Here is a 20,223-nt window from a genome sequence, read left to right on the forward strand (position 1 = left end):
GAACAGCTGGCATTGTAGTCTACTCTACCAGGATCAGGAAACAGTCCTCCATAAAATGCGCTGCACACATCTGAATATTTGGGTTAAACTGTTCTGGAACAGTGTTGTAAATACAACTTAACCACTGATTTCTAGTCATGTCTTCTTTTGGAAGGCCAAACAAAGTAGTTTCGCTTTCACAATGAAACAGTGTCACACACGCCTTGAGTAAGCAGAGGCCGGAGACCTAGAGTATGCGGAGGCTGGCTTGAGTGAGCAGAGGCGGGCAGGCTTGAGAACGACGCGGCCGGCGGATTCGACTAAGGAGCGTCCGGCAGGCTTGCGGCAACCAAATGTGATGACCCCGGGCTGGACTCCGCTTAACCAATCAGAGCCGTTCAATGGCTCTGGAACCAATCAGGTTTAGTCAGTGTGTTGTTTGAATTTAAACGCAAGTGTTTTTTTTTTATATATATGATGTTGAAATCCTTGTGGGAATTTCAGAAATATATATTAGAAAATAAAGGCATCAAGTTTGAACAAATTTATAAACACCTAGTTTATTACAATTAATGTATCATGTAATGAACAACAGCCTAATCAACCAAAGTAGCATAACCTTTTAAGTAAAACGGAACAACATATTAAACGACAGCACAAAGTTGTAGTATTTCCTCAGCAACTAGCACGGATCAGCTCCAGGCATGACAAAGCAGATATTGTCCTCTTTTGGAAGGCCAACCAAAGTAGTTTTGCTTTCACAATGAAACACAGGGCCTTCACGACTTGGTGGCAACAACAATCCTACAGTGAGAATAAAAGTTACGCCTTCTTTCTTTTCATGAACATTTGGCCGGCGTTCTTCCCACATCGTGACGTAGACATGTGGGGGCGTGTTAGAACGAGCCGTATTAGGTAGGCGTGGTTGACTCTTAACTTTTATAAAGAATATCTCTTTGGATTTGAGACTTTAGTCTTTGCAACTTTACAGATCTTCTTTATGCACCAAGAGCTTGTAACACTCCAAAGAGAAAGGAAAAATTTAAATCGCATCATATGACCCCTTTAAACGTTTTGTTTTAAACTCTGATGTTAAAAAAAAACTGTCCTTTCTGTACTCTGCGTGAAACAGTTTTTCATTGTTTTATGGATTGTTGCCGTCTCTTGCCTCTGTTTTCCATGCTGGAGAATCATTTTAATTTGTTTGGTGTAGTTTGTTTTGTAAACAGATGTTTATTCTAGGTTATAGATATTCACAATTAAAGAGGGAGCAGTGTCAGCTTTTTAATTTTATTTTGAAAAAAGCAAAGATGGCTGTATATATGAGTAGACGAAATAGGGTGGAGGGATCTACAGATGATGATGTGTTATTCATATTTGTTAAAATGTTGAAAGCTTGTTTAAAAATAGATTTTAATTACTATAGTTTGATCTGAAAAAGATTATCCAGTATTTGGTACTACAAAAATGTACTTTGCTTTGTTGTAGAGGATGAATAAATGGTTGATTTAGTGGGATTTGATTGTTTTTGTGATAATTGGTTTGTCTTAATAGTATTGTAAAATAAAAATAAAAAATCCATGACAGTTGATCTAGAAAGAAAGAAAGATCCTTTCTGACCAACTTTTTCCACTTTTGATGTCATCTCTAGTGAGAAAGAAGTATTGTAGCAAACAAAAAAACAAACAAAAAATATATATATATGTATATACAGTATATATATATATAGTCGTGGTCAGAATTATTGGCACCATTGGTAAATATGATCAAAGAAGGCTGTGAAAATAAATCTGCATTGTTAATCACTTTGATCTATTATTTAAAAAATTCACATAAATCTAACCTTTCATTGGAGAATAGGAATTTAAAATGGGGGGAAATATCATTATGACATAAATGTTTTTTTTCTCAAATACACGGTGGACACAATTATTGGTACCCCTAGAAATTCTTATGAGTAAAATATCTGTGAAGTATATTCCTATTCATATTTACAATTTTGAGCATACCAGGGTGATTATGAACATGAAATTATCCAGCCATGGCTTCCTGTTTCACAGGAATATAAATAGGAGGGAAAACAAAGGCCAAATTCCCTTAATCATCCATCACAATGAGAAAAACCAAAGAATATATTTCTGATGTGCAGCAAAAGGTAATTGAGATTCACAAATTAGAAAGTGACTTTAAGAAAAAAGCTAGAGCAGTGAAAATTCCCATTTCCACCATCAGGGCAATAATTAAGAATTTCCAATCAATATAAAATGTTACAAATCTTCCTGGAAGAGGACGTGTGTCTATATCATCCTAATGCACGGTGAGAAGGAGAGTTTGACCAAGGACCAAGGACCACAGCTGGAGAATTGCATAAAATAGTTGAGTCTCAGGGTCAGAAAACCTTAAAAAAAATCAAATAAAATAAAACAGCACATACACCACATGTTGTTTGGGAGGGTTACAAGAAAAAAAATCAAGAAAAGAAAATGCTCTCATCCAAAAACAATCCCCAGCATATTCTGTTGTCAGACACGACTGGAACTTCAAATGGGACTGGCTTCTAAAAAATTAGCTTTTTAGCAACAAACTCTCAAGATGGGTTTGGTGCACACAGGGATAAAAAAGTACCCCATGTGTTCAATTAAATATACTGCTGTATTTTTTATATTGTGGGCCTATATTTCTGCTGGAGGTCCTGGACATCTTGTTTAGATACATGGCATCTTTGATTCTATCAAATACCAACAGATAAAAAAATCAAAAAGTGACTGACTCTGTTAGAAATCTTATAATGGGCCATGTTTGGATCTTCCAACCGGACAATAATCCAAAAACAAACCTTGAAAACAACATAAAAATGGGTCACTGGGCACAAAACCAAACTTCTGCTATGGCCATTCCAGTTCCCTGACCTGAATCCTATAGAAAATGAGTGTGGTGAACTGAAGAGGAGAAGCACCATCATGGAGCTGGGAATCTGAAGGGTCTGGAGAGATTCTGGATGAATGAATGGTCTCTGATCTCTTGTCAGGTGCTCTCTAAACTCATCAGGCATTATAGGATAAAACTCAGAGCTGTTATTATGCCAAATGGAGGTTTCAAAAAGCATTGAATAAAAGGGTACCGTTAATTGTGTCCAATGTGTATTAGAGAAAAACATTTATGTCATAATGATATTTCCCCCCATTTTAAATTCTTAATTCATTCTCCAATGAAAGGTTAGATTTATGTGAATTTTTTAAATAAATTATCAAAATGATTAACAATGCAGATATATTTTCACAGCCTTCTTTGATCATATTTACCAAGGAGATATATATTTGCTTAGTTATCAACAAAGCTGTCTTGATTTTGTAGATCATTATACTATTATGCCAACTGGGGTACTTTAATGCACAAATGCTGCCTGTGAAGTAATTGCCTGATAAGGCAGCGTGTCTGTGGTATGATACAAGAACCATATAATATTATTTATTAATAAATCAATTAATGAAATAAAGTTAGAAGTTAATTTAACACGCCTTAGCTGACTAAAACACTGTTTCCGTTTAATGACTTACAACTGCACAAACCTTGTTCATTCTTTATTGCTTTTGATACTACCTAGCAGACACCATAAAATATTCATAGATTGATACAGAGCATTCTTCTTAGTATTACCATTTGATAGTATCACAAGACACTGCTACTGCCACAGGTTTCTAGTTTTATTACTCAGCTGAAGTCCAATATGTGCCTGACATCTAGAGGACATGCTGAGAAAAATCACTGTCAAGTAGAAGAGATGGGCAAGTAGATATAGGTGATATAATATGCTTTAGCAATTTTCTTTCTAGCTCCGAATCTCTAAATAAGCTCAAAAGTAATTCACTGGAAAAATGGCCATGATTTCTTTCCTGTTTTTCTTCCCCAGTTAAAGGACTGATTTAGAAAAATAAGAAACACGTCAGTACTACCATGGCAGCAAAGTAAACACAAAAAGAAAATCTTGAAGTTGTAATTTTTAATAAATAATAAAAAGATTGGAAGGTGACATTCTGATTTCCAGGTATGTCCATTTGGCACCACCCACTCTTTTACAAGAACACTCCACACAATCTTCATTATAAATTAGTGAGCTGAATTGGTGAGTGGCTCAGAAAAAGCAAGAGATGTGGATCACTCTGTATATTTCTCTATACCTGTCCTTTAACTGTATCTCTGCAGCTTCACTCCTCAGATCAGACACATGTCAGCTCCAGGGGCACTTTCGGTTGAACGGGGTGTATCAGGATGGAGATGTTATTCTTGGAGGCCTGTTTCAGGTTCATTTCTTCACAGTTTTCCCAGATCTGAGCTTCAAAACAGAACCAGATCCACCATACTGCGAAAAGTGAGTCTGGAGCCAGAAATATGAATATTCTTTTTGCTCTTTTACCTCAGTTAATTTGAAATGCTGCCTTGCTCAAATACTGTCTTGAAAAAAAAAATCTGTATTGAAACCACTGTTAATGTCAATATATAACTTCTGTTTTTCTTAGATTTGATATGGAAAGCTTCCAGCAGTCACAGACCATGGCTTTTGCAATAGATGAGATCAATAAGAATCCAAACTTACTGCCTAACATCACTCTTGGTTACCATCTTTATGACAACTGTGTGAGACTAGGAATGGCGTTTCGGGCTGCCATATCCCTAATTAGTGGGACTGAGAAGTCCTTCTCCAACCTCAACTGCACTGGTCCTCCGCCAGTAATTGGTATTGTGGGTGATCCAAGTTCAACTCCTTCCATTGCGATTTCCAGTGTTCTGGGACTATTTAGAGTACCTATAGTAAGATGGGATGAAAAAAGTACAAATACACTGTATGCATATTTTTGCACTTTTCAGTTAAATGCTGTGTCATTTTCAATAATATATATCCTTGATCTGTTTCTTCCAGACCTTACTTTATCATCTGCTTGTTCATGAAAAAAATGACAAAAGCACTGATCAGTTTTGTTGATCGTCAATCTATTCTGTTCCATCTCATGTCTTCTACTCTTTCTCACCATCTAACTCATTAGGTTAGTTACTACGCCACCTGCTCCTGTTTGAGTGACAGGAAAAAGTACCCCTCTTTCTTCAGAACAATCCCCAGCGATGCCTTCCAGGTGCGGGCTATGATTCAAATCTTGAGGCATTTTGGATGGACCTGGGTTGGTCTCATCTACAGTGATGATGACTACGGCGTCTATGCTGCTCAGTCCTTCCAGCAGGAAATGCAGCTGTTTGGACATTGTGTTGCTTTTTCTGAAATCCTGCCCCATGATAACAACCCCAGAGATATTCGGCATATAACAGGAGTGATTCGGGCCTCTACAGCTAGAGTGGTGGTTGTTTTTTCCACTTCATCCTTTTTGTTACCTTTGATGGAGGAGGTGGTGTCGCAGAACATGACAGGCAGGCAGTGGATTGCGAGTGAAGCTTGGGCCACCTCACCTGTATACCACACACCACGTTTACTGCCCTTCCTGGGGGGCACACTGGGCATTGCCGTTAGACGTGGAAAGATCCAGGGGCTTCATGACTTTTTGCTCCGTATTCGTCCCAGCAATGAACCAAGAAATAATATGTTGAGGATCTTCTGGGAGAACATGTTCGGGTGCAGTTATGAAACTGGGGGTACGGTGAAAGATGGAGAGCAAGTGAAAAATGTATGTACAGGAGAGGAGGATCTGATCACCACAAACACACCATACACTGATGTTTCTGGGTTGAGAGCAGCTTATAATGTCTATAAGGCAGTTTATGCTCTGGCACATGCGCTTCATGACCTGATGCAGTGTGAGGAGGGGAGAGGGCCATTCAGTGGGAACAGCTGTGCCGACATAACAAACCTGAAACCCTGGCAGGTAAGACTCACAGCTATAGTAAAGATTCTCTTTAGGCATATAGATCAGCTGAATGTGTAAAAGCAAAATATTTGCTTTATATTAATTCAAATTTCAGATAAACATATAACACCTGTCCTGTCTACAAACTGTACAGCTTGTTCACTACCTACAGAAAGTGAACTTCACCACAGGTTTTGGGGATCATGTGTCATTTGATAAGAATGGAGATGCTCTGGCCATCTATGATGTGCTGAACTGGCAGCCAAGCTCTGATGGATCAATAAGGATCTACACAGTTGGTGTAGTAAGTGAAGGAGCGACAACAGGGATGGTGCTCACACTGGATGAGGATGCGATATACTGGAACTTTGAGACAAAAAAAGTAACTAACATTGCTTGTTAATGTCATCCTTTTTGCAGATATGCAGTCTAAATGAAGAGTTTGGTTCCAAAACGTTATAAATCCATTTGGATTCATTTGAGTAAAAATGTGTTTTCTTTACCAAGAAAGTGGCAAGATGAAAACCACTATTTTCTGCTTCAAACATTCACATAGCATCTTTAGGTTATAATAACATTAAAAATTAAAATCCAGATTTTCAAAGATTTATTATAAAATTTAATTTTTTCCGCAAAATGCAATAAATCCATTGAATCAATATAAAAGTTATTTTTCATATTGAAACACAACATGGTTAATCCACATATGACAGCCTCTGAACTTGGTCAATACTAATCTTACATACAGGCACTGGACTAAAAATACATTCAATCAGTCATTGCTCCCAAAATGAATTCAACTGGTCATCTTGTCAATGCTATAAATTAATTACAGCAATAAAATAAAATTTAGTCATGAACAAGAACATGAACAACAATATCACATTAGACCACAGAAATTCCAAAATGACATTTCCCTTACATTCAACTTCCAAAAGTGCATTCATCTTTGCCAGTTACATTCATTTAGTTGAATAGTGCTATACACTGTATTAACAAAAAATTAATAAAAACACTTACACTGACAAGCTACGCAATATTGCATTCATTATCGAATGCGACTCATCTGCGATTATGAACGCAATATTGCAAAGCTTGTCAATGATCTACGGCTCTGTGTATTAAATGCCGCTCCATCTGAAAGCACGTGATGGAGATTTACTATTAATCACAGAACCGGCCTTACTGATGAGATGCGCATGACAATCACATGCGATTTATCGTGCAGCCCTAAGTTTGTTTGTTGATCACAAAGTACAAAGTAGATGAGGAAAACTAGGATGCCGGGTGCATTCAAAGCACCGCCATTACTGTCTAGAGTGCGTGGAATGGTGCACTGTGATTGGTTGAACAGATATATCGCATTCTGCAGAGAAGGGAGACTGGCATTTGTCGCAGTTTGGAAAGAAAGGGAGAAAACATGACAGAATAACTCGGCGGATATCGCGTTACTGATTTTACTGATCTTGGCGGAAACTCAAATTTTTTTTTAAATGGCATTTATTGCATTTTGGAACCAAACTCTTCAAATAATAGTCAATACCATGATAAGACAAATGAGAATAATTAATATAGGTCGAGATTGTCATTATGTAAAAAAGATGAGAAACACATCACTAATAACAGTTGGTGTCTCTTTCAGCCCCCAAGGTCTGTGTGCAGTGAGAGTTGCCCCCCAGGCACCAGACGAGCCACACGCAAGGGCCTTCCTGTCTGCTGTTTTGACTGCCTGCCATGCGGAGATGGAGAGATTTCAAACACAACAGGTGTTTATTTTATTGTGGAGATTAATGTTTGAAAATTTTAATGTAACTCAGTTCCCTCTTACATTTTCACTTTCTCTCTCTTACGTAATCACAGATGCTATTGAGTGCACAACATGTCCAGATGAGTTCTGGTCCAGTCCAGATAATGATCAGTGTGTTCCGAAAGAAGTAGAATTTCTGTCCTATGAAGATCCTCTGGGCATCTCTCTGACCACTGCATCTCTTCTTGGCACTTGCTTTTGTGCTCTTGTGATGATCGTATTCACTCTTCACCGTAACACTCCCATAGTTCGTGCCAACAACTCAGAGCTCAGTTTCCTGCTGCTGGTGTCACTCAAAATGTGTTTCCTGTGTGTGCTACTGTTCATCGGCCAGCCACAGTTATGGACGTGTCAGTTAAGACATGCTGTGTTTGGCATAAGCTTTGTCCTGTGCATTTCCAGCATCCTGGTCAAGACTATGGTGGTAATAGCCGTGTTCAAGTCATCTCGACCAGAGGGCAAAGGTGCTATGAAATGGTTTGGAGCAGTTCAACAAAGATGCACTGTTCTGGTCCTAACAGCCCTCCAGGTTGTGATATGTGCAGTCTGGCTATCAACTGCCTCTCCAACACCACATAAAAACAACCAGTATATCCGATCTAAAATAGTATATGAATGTGCTATAGGCTCAGTGGCTGGCTTTTCTATGCTGTTGGGATACATTGGACTTTTGGCAGCAGTAAGTTTCCTATTAGCCTTCCTGGCAAGAAATCTTCCAGATAATTTTAATGAAACAAAGTTCATCACATTTAGCATGTTGATCTTCTGTGCTGTGTGGATTGCGTTTGTTCCAGCATATGTAAGCTCACCAGGGAAATATGCAGTAGCTGTGGAGATATTTGCCATTTTAGCTTCTAGTTTTGGATTACTGGTGGCCATATTTGCCCCAAAGTGCTACATCATCCTTTTACATCCAGAGAGAAACACTAAAAATGCCATCATGGGAAGAGAAACACAAAAGAAATAGTTTAACATCCTGTCTGCATATCTCTAGTGTATGAACCTTCAAATCAATCAATGCCCTGCTTGTAGACATATGTATTAGTGTTCCTATTGTATGTAATTAAAACACGTGTCTTACGGTACATGCAGATGACTCATGCAATGCCTGTTTTGCATAATGTATTGAAACATGATATACTCACTAAAGTAACAGTAAATTGTAATAAATAAACAAATAAATAAATACATAAATGCTTTTTACTACAGTTTTAATTGCTTAAGGTTTTTTTTTTTATCAGCATCTCCCTCATATGCTGGGCCGACTGATAAATTCACAGACTCATCTAAATGGAAAGGATACGAACAAATCATCTTTGATTGATGTTATTTTAACTAATGTACCCCATGTTTTCTCAGCGATTGGAATTTTTTGTAATGATATTAGTGACCACTGTGCAATATAATGTGTGAGGATTTTAAGATGCTTAAGAGTTCACCCAGATTTATATATAAACAGGTATTTAAAATTTTCAATGTACAATCTTTTTTGCACAATGTGTATAATAGTAATTTACGGGAAAGTTAATCTATACCTGATGTGGCTGTATTTTGGGATTATTTAAAATCTACTTTTTTGGAAATTTGTAATAAACATGCTCCTTTCAACAGATTTAGGGTCAGTGGAAAAAATAATCCCTGGTTCAACAAATCTGTCTCAAAACTTGTCAGGCAAAGACATATAGCTTGGTCCACAGCAAAGAAAACTAATAGTATTGATGACTGGTCTCATTATAGATTATTACGGAATAAATGCACAAAACTGATAAAAATTATAAAAATCAGTATTATTATAATCTGATTAATGATAATATGAATGATCCCTCTAAATTTTGGAAATTAACACAATCTCTTATAGGATCAAATACATTTACTAGTTGTCCAAATTTTTTAAAACTGAACCAAAGACTAATTTCTGATAAGGCTGATATGGTTAATACGTTTAAAAGTTATTTTATCTCTGCCAGTTCGATTATAAGCACGAATCATTCATTGGATATTGATGAACAGGGCATTGATGAATTGATTAGAACAGACTTATTTTCTTTTACCCCTATATTGTCCACTCAAGTTTATCAATTATTGTCAGATTTAGATTGTAAGAAGTCAGCTGGGCCTAATAAAATAGATCAAATTTTTTAAAAAGTCTCTGCAGACATTATTGCTGAACCAATTGCGTTGATTTTTAATTTAAGTTTATCAACTAATGTTATTCCGTCGTCTTGGAAATCAGCTATGGTTATGCCTCTATTAAAGGGAGGAGATTCCTCTGATTTTAATAATTATCGCCCTATTTCCAGACTATCGGTTCTAGCAAAAGTATTTGAATCTTTGCTAAGTGAACAAATTAAAGAATACTTCGACATAATATTTTAAATGTATTTCAGTCAGGGTTTAGAGCGGGCCATAGTACAATAACAGCTGCTATCCTAGTTACTAATGATTTAATTTCTGCCTTGGATAAGAGACAGCATTGTGCGGATTTATTCGTCGATTTGACAAAAGCATTTGATTTGGTGGATCATGCCTTATTGTTACAGACTTAAGAGTATAGGCCTCGGTAATATGGCCTTAGTGTGGTTTAAAAATTATGTATCAAATAGAACTCAATGTGTTTCTGTAGATAACTATACCTCATCAATGTTAACAGTCAAGAAGGGTGTCCCACAAGGCTCTTTACTGGCACCACTTCTTTTTTCTATTTTTATTAATGATTTAAATAAGGAAATAACTTTTGCAAAGTTTCATATTTATGCGGACGATACAATTATTTATTCAGCTGCATCCTCATTGTCTCAAGCTATTACAATCCTTCAGGACTCGTTTTATACTTTAGAGTACAATTTATTAAAACTGAAATTATTTTTAAATGCAAATAAAACTAAATACATTATTTTTACACGTAGACGTTCTATGACTACTGTACCGTCTATTTTTACAGTTGATGGCTTACACATTTAAAGAGTAACTGCTTATAAATATTTAGGGATATGGCTTGACGAGAAGTTGGCATTTGATGTTCATATTGATTGCTTGGTGAAAAAACAAACCAAGATTGGGTTTTTTTGTTTCAGAAAAAAAAATGCTTTTCCTTTGGAGTTAGAAAGCGAATCATACAGACTATGTTTTTACCCATTTTAGATTATGGTGACTGTATTTATATGCATTCTTCCTTACACTTACTAAAAAGGTTGGATAATGTTTATCATGTTGCGTTATGATTTATAACTAATACTTGCTCACGTACTCACCATTGTTTGTTGTATAACAGTGTAGGCTGGTCCTCCTTATATCAAAGAAGGAAAGCACATATGCTGTTGTTTATTGTAAAGGCATTGTGGGGTATCTTTCCAAAGTATATTACTAGTCTTTTATGCTTGCGTAGAAATAATTATACAACCAGATCTTCAATTGAGATTAAATTAGAAGTGCCTGGGGTGCATTCAGAACATGAAAAATCAGCTTTTTCTTTCTATGCTCCTTGGTTGTGGAATGATTTTCAAATTAATACTCCATTAGAAGTAATTCCTTCTTTGAATATTTTTTTTTAAAGTATTGCAGCATGTAATGAATGAACCTTGTGGTTGTTTTAATTAGGCTGTTGATTTATGATTATTGTTTTGCTTTGTTTGTCTGTAATTCTGTTCTGTGTGTTGTATAACCTTTTAAATTTATGTGAAACTCTTTGTTTGTACGGTCATCTTGGCCAGGACTCCTTGAAAGAGATATTTTTAATCTCAATGGGACCTTCCTGGAAAAATAAAGGATTAAAAATAATAATAATAATAATAATAACTTTCCTTCATTGTAGTGCTGCCCAGTTAGAGCCCAACCCTAAATAATAATAATAATAAAAAAAACAATTCTAAAAACTTAACTTAAAGGTGTGGGGTGGGGGGTTTCATATCATTATCTCCACTGATGTTCTATGATGTTCAAACCCAGATAGCAAGGTGAATGATACAATGTTCATTTTTCATCCAAACCATCATTTTGGCTGAGATTGACATGTTGGATCAGCATGGTTTTTTTTTATTTATTTTTTTTATGAAAGATGATATGACACATGGGTGGAGACAGGGATATTAAACTATAATTTATTTGTTACTGACAATCACAAGATCCTGAGAGTATATCTCTGCATAATCACATAACCTGGGATTTGATGCTATCCTGTGCCTTATTTCTTGTTCTCTGATTACTGATTAGATCTGACTTAAATTCATTTTTATATCTCAAAAAGCTGCATTTTTACAGGGGTTTGTAGACTTGAACCCACTCTGCATTATATTTTGAAATAGAAGTTGTGTGAAAGAAAACAATTCTACATTTTAGAACATATTCATAGCAGGCTGTGAATTAAGTGTGTGAACACTTTTGTCTGTTTTGGAAAATGTACTTGTGAAAATTGGACAAAATCTTCAGGACATATTTGAGAAGCCCTTGCACTAAATGAATCACAGAAACAACCATGACTGTGACTCAGAACAGCTTTATTATAGGGAAACAGAATCACAAAACAGAAAAGAAAATGTCTCACCTGTATATTTTTGCTTTTCCCATAATAAACTTTTTATTGTTTTCTGGCTTGAGTAAAATATTGTAACATTTTGGGACAAAGATACAAAACAAGAGTCCAAAACTAGAGGCCAATATGGCAAAAATTTCCACTGCTATGCTGTACTTCCCTGGCGAGCTGACATATGCTGGCACAAATGCAATCCACACAGCACAGAAGATCAGCATGCTGAGACTAATTAATTTTGCTTCGTTAAAATTATCTGGAAGTTTACGGGCAAAGAAGGCCAGCAGGAAGCAGACAGCAGCCAGAAAGCCAATGTAGCCCAGTACACAGGCGAAACCTACAGCTGACGCAACTGTGCACTCAAGGATGACCTTTGACTCTTGGATTCCAAAGTTACGGTGAGGTGAAGGTGGACTGACGGCCTCATTTATAAAATGTGCATACACACAGATTTGATCTTAGAGTGTGCATACACTAAAATCCCCGGCAACTTTCATATTTATAAAAATGGTCTTTGACATGGAAAAGTACTTACCGCCACGTCAGGGTCTGAGCAGACGTATGCACTTTTCCTTGTGGCAAAGTTGGAGTACTGCAGCTATTTGAACATCTAAGCTGCAATAATAATAAAAGTGGTGTACGTGTATGCACCAAATTCATCATAAACAAAGATGCAGTGTAAGAGATTAATTGTGCAGTGTATGCAGATTTTTTATTATCGGGAGTTTTTGCAAGATTAAACTGACCTTTTTAGTAGCCTAATGTTGAAATGTCTTTACTCGCTTTCTGTACACAGTTTATTCCATGTTGTTTTTTTATTATTATTTTATTTTACAAGAGAACTTGCGAAGTCTTGATTTACTACTAATACATAAAATGGGGGGGGGGATGCGTAAACGCTTCTCTGACTGTTTTGACTGTGTAGCCTATAAGAATAGGCCTATGTCATGCAATAACGGTTTTATTATATTCTATTCAATAACATTGTTAACTGTTTTTATTTATAACATCTGCTGCTTTGCTTCTGTGAAGATGAATAGAGACATCAGCCTTACATTTTATTTTTGTCATTTACATCAGTTATAGTTGTATAAAATGCAATATATATTTTTGTGTCAGTACATTAATTCCGCATTTGAGCAGCATTAGTAAACTGTGTAAATATAAAGAAATGCCAAATCACATGCAGGTTTTTTCAGACCGGAGACCATAATCGTGTAATAAATTAATTTTATTATGATATGAGCCGTCCAATTTTTCTTTCAATAATGATTTTTAAAGTTTTGCAAGTATTTCGTGATACTAAACTTTTTATTAGTTGTCATAGCAAGTGATTTTAAAAGTAAGATGGCTCACTTTTTATAAGATGACTGAAAATTTTACTTGAATTCGTAGTTTATTCTTACTTTTGGAAACCTAATTGTTTTATAATTACTATTATTATTATTATTATTATTATTTCTGTTGTTTCTAGAAGTAGTAATTTTGATAATAGTCAATAGAAGAAAATATAACCACACACATTGTTTGTCCACAGAATAATTACACATTATTAAAAAAAAAGTGTCCCCGCACGAACTTCTACCTCCGCCAGCAGGACCTCAATTTCAGACTCAGTAAAGTTTTTTTTTTCTCTTTGTGCTCGTCATTCTCATGTATAGAAAGTTGGATATTGGCGTGTGCTCTTTTATATGGTAATGATATTAATTAGGGGGCGTTTACAAGGCGGAGATCTGACACCAGTCAGCTACGCACAATTTCAAGATAATTTGCAATTTATAAATGTCACATCTGGAAGAGAGGCGTATGCACGTGTTTTTGTGGGCACGTTCGTTTTCTCTGAATCACACTTACGCACTTTTGAGAAATGATCTTAGAACAAATTTAGTACGGTTTATAGGCAACATTTTATAAATGAGGCCCCAGAACACTTCCTCTCTGCTGGCCTGGTCCGAATCATCTGATAAGAGCTGAGGATCCAGGTCTAGTGGAGTGAAATGCAACTAGAACCACAATTGTCTTGACCAGAATACAGGACAAAACTGATCCCAAATGCAGCCTGTTGAATCCTACATGACTAGAGTGATGGCTGGCCTACAAACCCCAGCGAGCACAAGAAGCAGAGTTTGAGAGACAGCGGGAGCAGGAGGCTGAGTTCAGAGTTGTTGGCTTTAACTACCAGAGTGCTCCTATGGTACAGGAAAATCACAGCCACTGTAGCTGTAATGATGGCACCCGAAACGGCAACACTTACCAGTGTGATGCCCATTGTTTCTCTAAAGGAGAGGAACTCAGTATCGCGGGGCACACATTCATTTCTGAAACTATTAGGCCAGAACTCTTGGGGACAGCGAAAACATTTTATTGAGCCTAGGGGAAAAATTATAAAGAGAAACATTAAAGCTTTAAGGTATTTAGTGACTTTATAAATTAGTGTTAGAACATGTTATTGGCTTGTACTGTTACTGATTTCTCCCTCCGTACAGGGCAGACAGTCAAAACAGCACACTGACAGACCCTTCTTAATGGCTTTACGTGCCCCAGGTGGACACTCAGAAGTGCACACGGATACAGGCATCTGGGAACACGTTACACAATATATTACACCTTTTTTATATAATTGTTTAGATTTATATTAGAAGCCCATCTAACCTTCCCAGAGTCTCCAGGCCATGAACTAGCCGACTCAATAATAATGAGCTAGTTCCCATCCACTCATCCGATGGAAACATACTGGAGTGAACCATCAGGAGCTCTCTGCCAGTTCAGCAGGTTATAGACAGGTGGAATGCTGCTATCCTGGAAATAAAACTCCTCTCCTAACTGGGTGGTGAAAATGAACTTGTACTGTAAAAGCTGAACATGTCAGGAAAAGAGAGAATATTTAATATGTTTGGAACAACCATAAAATTAATGGGACAAAATGGGACAAAATATATGAACATTTAACCCATAATTAAAATAAATGATTTTAATGCAGATTCTTAAAACTAATACCAAATACTTAGCATTAAACATTGTATGTATTGCTTATAAATGTGCATAAATGTGAGTAAATATGCCTTACTTGAAAGGTTATCTTACTTAGACGAATTGAAACATTCAAATTGTGTTCATTTGATTAAGTACATAATTAAGGTTCTAAATTAATTATGTTCTGTGCTGGCAATTTTTTTACAGCTGATTATTTAACAGTCGTTTTAACCTTATACATATGCTGCTTTTATATATAATCTTAAATTGAAAGAGTAGGAGATAATAAATTATGTAAATAAAATTACACTAAAAGATTATAATTTTCAGTCCATTAAAATATAACAAATCAAATATTTAAATAAATACAAGTCTAAAACACGTTAAAAATCAAACATCTTTTAAAAACACTTCTTACTATTGTTTAAAAAGTTAGCTTTCTTTAAAATATATGCCAGTTAGGTAGTTGTGTTAATATCTTGTTATTTGATGCAATGACATTTTAATAGGGCTGACAGTTAAATGCATTAATTGAATTAATTAGTTATGGAAAAATAATGTGATTAAAATATTTTAACGCAGTTAACGCACCTGCCCCAGACCTGTCATCTTACATTTTATACAGTTGACTTTTGAAAAACATGGGCAACAACTAGTCCATACATATGTGCCCCTAAAATTTGAGATATTGGGCCAAAAAAAACTGTGCACTATGAGTTTTTGCATCACATGAGCAGCGAGAGCAATATCACATGAGTGTTGGTTTTGTCCCAAATAGCACGAGTGCAAATGTAATTTTATACAACAGGTCAGTAAATAAGAAGTTAATATTGTGTTATATATTAAACACAATATTGTCTGTTTTTGCTCAGTTTTGCTAACGCAAATATTACATATGACACAGAAGAACTGTTGTGCGTCTCAGAGCAACTCAGCGCTGTTTCCTTTCTGAATGTTTTGAACGAATCGGGTGAACCAATGATTCAATGGCCCATTCATAAAGAGAGCCATTTAACATTCCTGAATGAATCGGCCATTCGAACGAATGAATGAATGAATGACTTATTCAAGACATTTACCGCCACCAACTGGTTTCTTATTTAGAGTATCATTTCATTAAAAAAATTATTTTTTTATATTTTTATAAATATTTTTACGTATTAATAAAAAATCTAATTAAAGCAAGAGTTCACGCTCCTCCCCAAAAAAAAGTAATTATATTTCATGCTTTTTCATGTAACACAATAATGGCTTTAAATTTTCTTTTGTGGGTAATTTCTCAGTCAAATTTAATGGGTGATTAATATGGTATTAACTAGATTAATTAATTGCCACATTGTGTAATAAATTAGATTTTTTTTAAATGTCATCGATTGACAGCCCTAATTTTTTTGTTTTTGACCACTATAGAAATAAATATAATAAAAATAAATAAATACAAAAATGTCACATGAGATGCATACCTCTGCTGGAGTGATGTTGTCTGGAGAGGAGCACTTTGGTTTTATTTTAGGATCAGAGTTATTTTGCGGGGTGCACGCCAGCAAAGAATGAAGTGCATGAGCAGCAGCATTTTCAGCTAAATAAATATTATACGTCACTGTCAGCTGAAAAGTATAGGTAAATCAACTCTGAACCCCCTCCATACTCTCTCTGCCACTGCATGGAGGAAGGGCTTTCTGAATTGCCTTGGAAGAGCTTTTCATAAGGTATGTATTTTGTTTGTAATGTATTTCCCACAAGGTCCTCAAGAATTCATCATCAGGGTAACAGGCAGGATGTAGTTGCCAGAGATGTGCATCAAAACCAGGTATAGGTGCACTTCATAAAGCTACACCCAGTGTAGCGATGGTGAAGAGCTGGGGATTGGCCAAGAGATAGGTGCTAGTGCTTCAGATCTCACTGGCCAGGAACAGCCTGCCTGTCACGTTCATATGGACCAATTCCAAAAGAAACACCTCTACATCCATATACCAAGAAAACACCAGGATTACGTGGGCAGAAGAGGCTTGGATTGTTGCAGCGGCACGGGCCACATCCTTTGCTAACTGCTCCCTGTAAAGTGAGTGAAAAAAGGCCAAGCAGATTCCCATGCCCTTGATTTCCTTTTCAAACACCTGCACAGCCCCGCGTCCATAGTCATTATTGGCAACCACGGCTCCAACCCCGGTCCAGCCTAAGCGTTAGGCCATCTGTGCCATGGTACATGCCTGATAGGCATCACTGGGGACAGTGCGGAAATTAGGGTACTTTTGTCTGTCACTAAGACACGGGCAGCTGGCCAGGTAGCTGATCTGAAAGAACATTTCAAACATTATTTGACAGAGCATGCATTTAAATGTCATATTGCATATTTACAAATGACTAAACATCAATTCTATCCACATTTTTTGGTGGGTAATAGGCTATAACCTCACCACTGCGATCTGCATGGGACTCAGGGTCCTGGACAGAAGAATGCTTTGTGTAGAAGAAGAATCTCCAATGAGGACATTGGCGGGTCTAGTGGTGCCGCATGTTTTGTTTCCTCCACTAATCATTGACATAACGGGATACGGGAACAGCTATCGTGATATGATTACGTGATAACCCAGTTGAACCTGTGCAACCTTTTGCTGTATTTTGGATCAAATAAATGCAGGCTTGGTGAGCAGAAGAGAATTCTTTAAAAATATTAAAAATCTTATTGTTCAAAAACTTTTGACTGGTATAGTGTGCATTAACCCAAATAAAATGTCAAAAAATCCTACATCTGCAGGGAAAATGTCAGAGAATGATTTTACATTTTATAACCATTCCAGCTAGTCAAACTGGTATTGTTATATGAGGATGAGGGGGAATCAGTTCTGCAAGAATCTAAGGGATAGTGTTCAGAGGCTGGTCTAAATACACACAAAAAATAACCCATAACAAAACACTTTTCCCAACATATATTGAGTTTCTACACAAATACAAAACACACAAACTGACATCGCCTAAACATGAAAAAAAACATAAAACATTCTAAATAGATAAAGGCAATGACCAAATAAAAGGTAGGAATATGTGTGTATGAAATGTCCAACAAAGATGCTAAAGGAGAGCAGTCAGTGTTATAAAGTCTTATCTGTTGAAGGGTAAACTGATGAAATGACGAAATGGAACAGAGGGTCAGAAACCCTTTAAAAAAAATCTTTAGGCGGTTGCAAAACTGCACCCAAGATCCATAGTTCTGCACTCCACAAAGTACCATAAGTTGGTAGGATACATAAAGTCCTCTACAAAAGAAAACAACTCATTAACTTTCAAACAAACTCACCAAACAAATACAACCCACAAAGCATTCAAATAAGTGACTTTCCCCAAACAATAAACCTCACAAGTTTTACACAAAAGCAAAAGATGAAAAATAAAGCAACAAACTCACGGTTGAGCAGCAAAACCAAAGTTTCTCAAACCAGGACTCTCTTGAGAACAGCAGATGCCATGATGCAACTCAAATTGAATCTACCACTCATTATATTACTTCCTATTTTATTCACAAATGAGGATATGCTATTGGCGTCCCCAATATTGGTGTCAGGATGAACAAAGCACTAAAAATGAAATACATTAAATCATGTAACAAGCTGTTACAATTTATAAAATATTATTCTACCAAACACATCAATACACAGACTCCATGTACTTGACAGGTGTGGAGAGAGACAGGAAAGAGAATGAAAAAGGGCGTATCACTTACTCTAAGCATGGCGCTAAATAATCTTTTCTGGTGAAGCTCAGGTCAGGGGTCGCAGCCAGGTTATGTACATTAATGAAAGCACCGATAATCACATCACCATCCTGGTAGAAACCATGACCGTCTAAGCTCTGTGAAGTGTCCAAGTTCACACACTTTTCCTGCAGAGTCTCTTCTACCACAGAAAACCCCATCCCAGCCCCACATACTGCACACAGTATCAGCACCAGCACAGAAATTGGGATAGGACTTGTACAGACATTGACAAAGTTTAGTGTTACATGCTCTTCCCGCACCCTTGTGCATCAGTGTAGGGCAAGAAGAGATATTTCTTTTGACCACAGTCCCAAAAGAGCAGTAGAAATACAAGGGCCAGAGAAAACAACATATGGGACCAAATTGCAGCTCCTCTTGAGTTACAGAATTAAAGACAATTGCACAATAATTTTTGATGAGCTCACGGTTAGAGCTGCACAGGGACATTCAGTATTCTTAGAATCGTGGGGCAGTGATACAGTTATCTTCAGACTTAAAACAACAAAGCCCCATCTGCATGAAAGCCTCTGACAAACTGATTTTTAATTACAAACTCACCAGGGTTTTCCTGATGAACCTGTTTTTGTGTTTGCTGTTACTCAGACTAACACTATCATAGAATACAGCAACCTAGTTTACAACTTTTTGCAGCCTTAAAGTGCCCCTATTATGCCATTTTTAAGGTTGCTAATATTGTTTTATGAGTCTCCTAAAACAGGTTTACATGCATGCAAGGTTAAAAAAACACGTTAGTTTTCTCAAAAAATAGATTTCATTTGACCTCATTTCTAAATGATTCGTAATTGACTCATGCGAAGCAGTTCAAAGAATCAGTCTCTCTAAACCCCTCCTTTCCGTGAGCCCTCACTGCTGTGATTGGTCAGATGGTGCAGTCCTTTGTGATTGGTCCAGAGCCGGAGAGAGATTGGCTCTGGATTGGTCTTGATGGAAACGAAATGTCCATTGCCATGATGGAATGACAGCCCTGGAGACTTGTCAATACATAGAAAAGATAGTATCGATTGTACCTTACCAATTCGAGCCGGAGTCTGATGATGAAGCGGTTGAACTGGCTGATCGACAAGAGCACGACTGGAGCAGGACGTTTCTCAGTGGTAAGTGTTAACAAGTTTGTGGTAATTATAAGGTGTGATAAAACAAATTTACTCTCACAGCGTAGGATACAGCATCTTCTCGAAATGTGAACCACACGGAAATTATACTGTTTGTGGGCGGGCAAGTTGGCAACGTAGAACGTGGGCAGACATTATGCAAATGTGTTACTTTGTGACGTAGAGCCGTAACAGAATAAGATTCGAATTCCTGACGACTC

General features: G+C 36.7%; 1 protein-coding gene and 1 pseudogene across 1 annotated transcript; one reads left to right on the forward strand and one right to left on the reverse strand.

The window, feature by feature from the left end:
* The first annotated feature begins 4,127 nt into the window (after positions 1 to 4,127).
* Positions 4,128 to 8,605, forward strand: LOC107557170 (extracellular calcium-sensing receptor-like). The gene is made up of 6 exons (XM_016240498.1): positions 4,128 to 4,348; positions 4,497 to 4,788; positions 5,022 to 5,849; positions 5,986 to 6,213; positions 7,474 to 7,597; positions 7,692 to 8,605. Exons 1-6 carry the CDS (start codon positions 4,128 to 4,130, stop codon positions 8,603 to 8,605), a joined length of 2,607 nt encoding a protein of 868 aa, XP_016095984.1.
* A 5,466-nt stretch (positions 8,606 to 14,071) lies between these two features.
* Positions 14,072 to 19,048, reverse strand: LOC107557154 (extracellular calcium-sensing receptor-like; annotated as a pseudogene).
* Positions 19,049 to 20,223: the final 1,175 nt, after the last annotated feature.

Source organism: Sinocyclocheilus grahami, unplaced genomic scaffold, assembly GCF_001515645.1.
Source record: "Sinocyclocheilus grahami isolate Dianchi unplaced genomic scaffold, SAMN03320097.WGS_v1.1 scaffold591.1, whole genome shotgun sequence".
Classification (NCBI taxonomy): domain Eukaryota; kingdom Metazoa; phylum Chordata; class Actinopteri; order Cypriniformes; family Cyprinidae; genus Sinocyclocheilus; species Sinocyclocheilus grahami.

What these genes read in the sequence shown, in the direction of transcription:
- LOC107557170 (XM_016240498.1), top strand. Translation starts at nt 4,128, where the DNA reads ATGTGGATCACTCTGTATATTTCTCTATACCTGTCCTTTAACTGTATC. An exon ending in GACTATTTAGAGTACCTATA is followed by an intron (nt 4,789 to 5,021) that starts GTAAGATGGGAT and finishes CTAACTCATTAG; the next exon opens with GTTAGTTACTACGCCACCTG. An exon ending in CAAACCTGAAACCCTGGCAG is followed by an intron (nt 5,850 to 5,985) that starts GTAAGACTCACA and finishes CAAACTGTACAG; the next exon opens with CTTGTTCACTACCTACAGAA.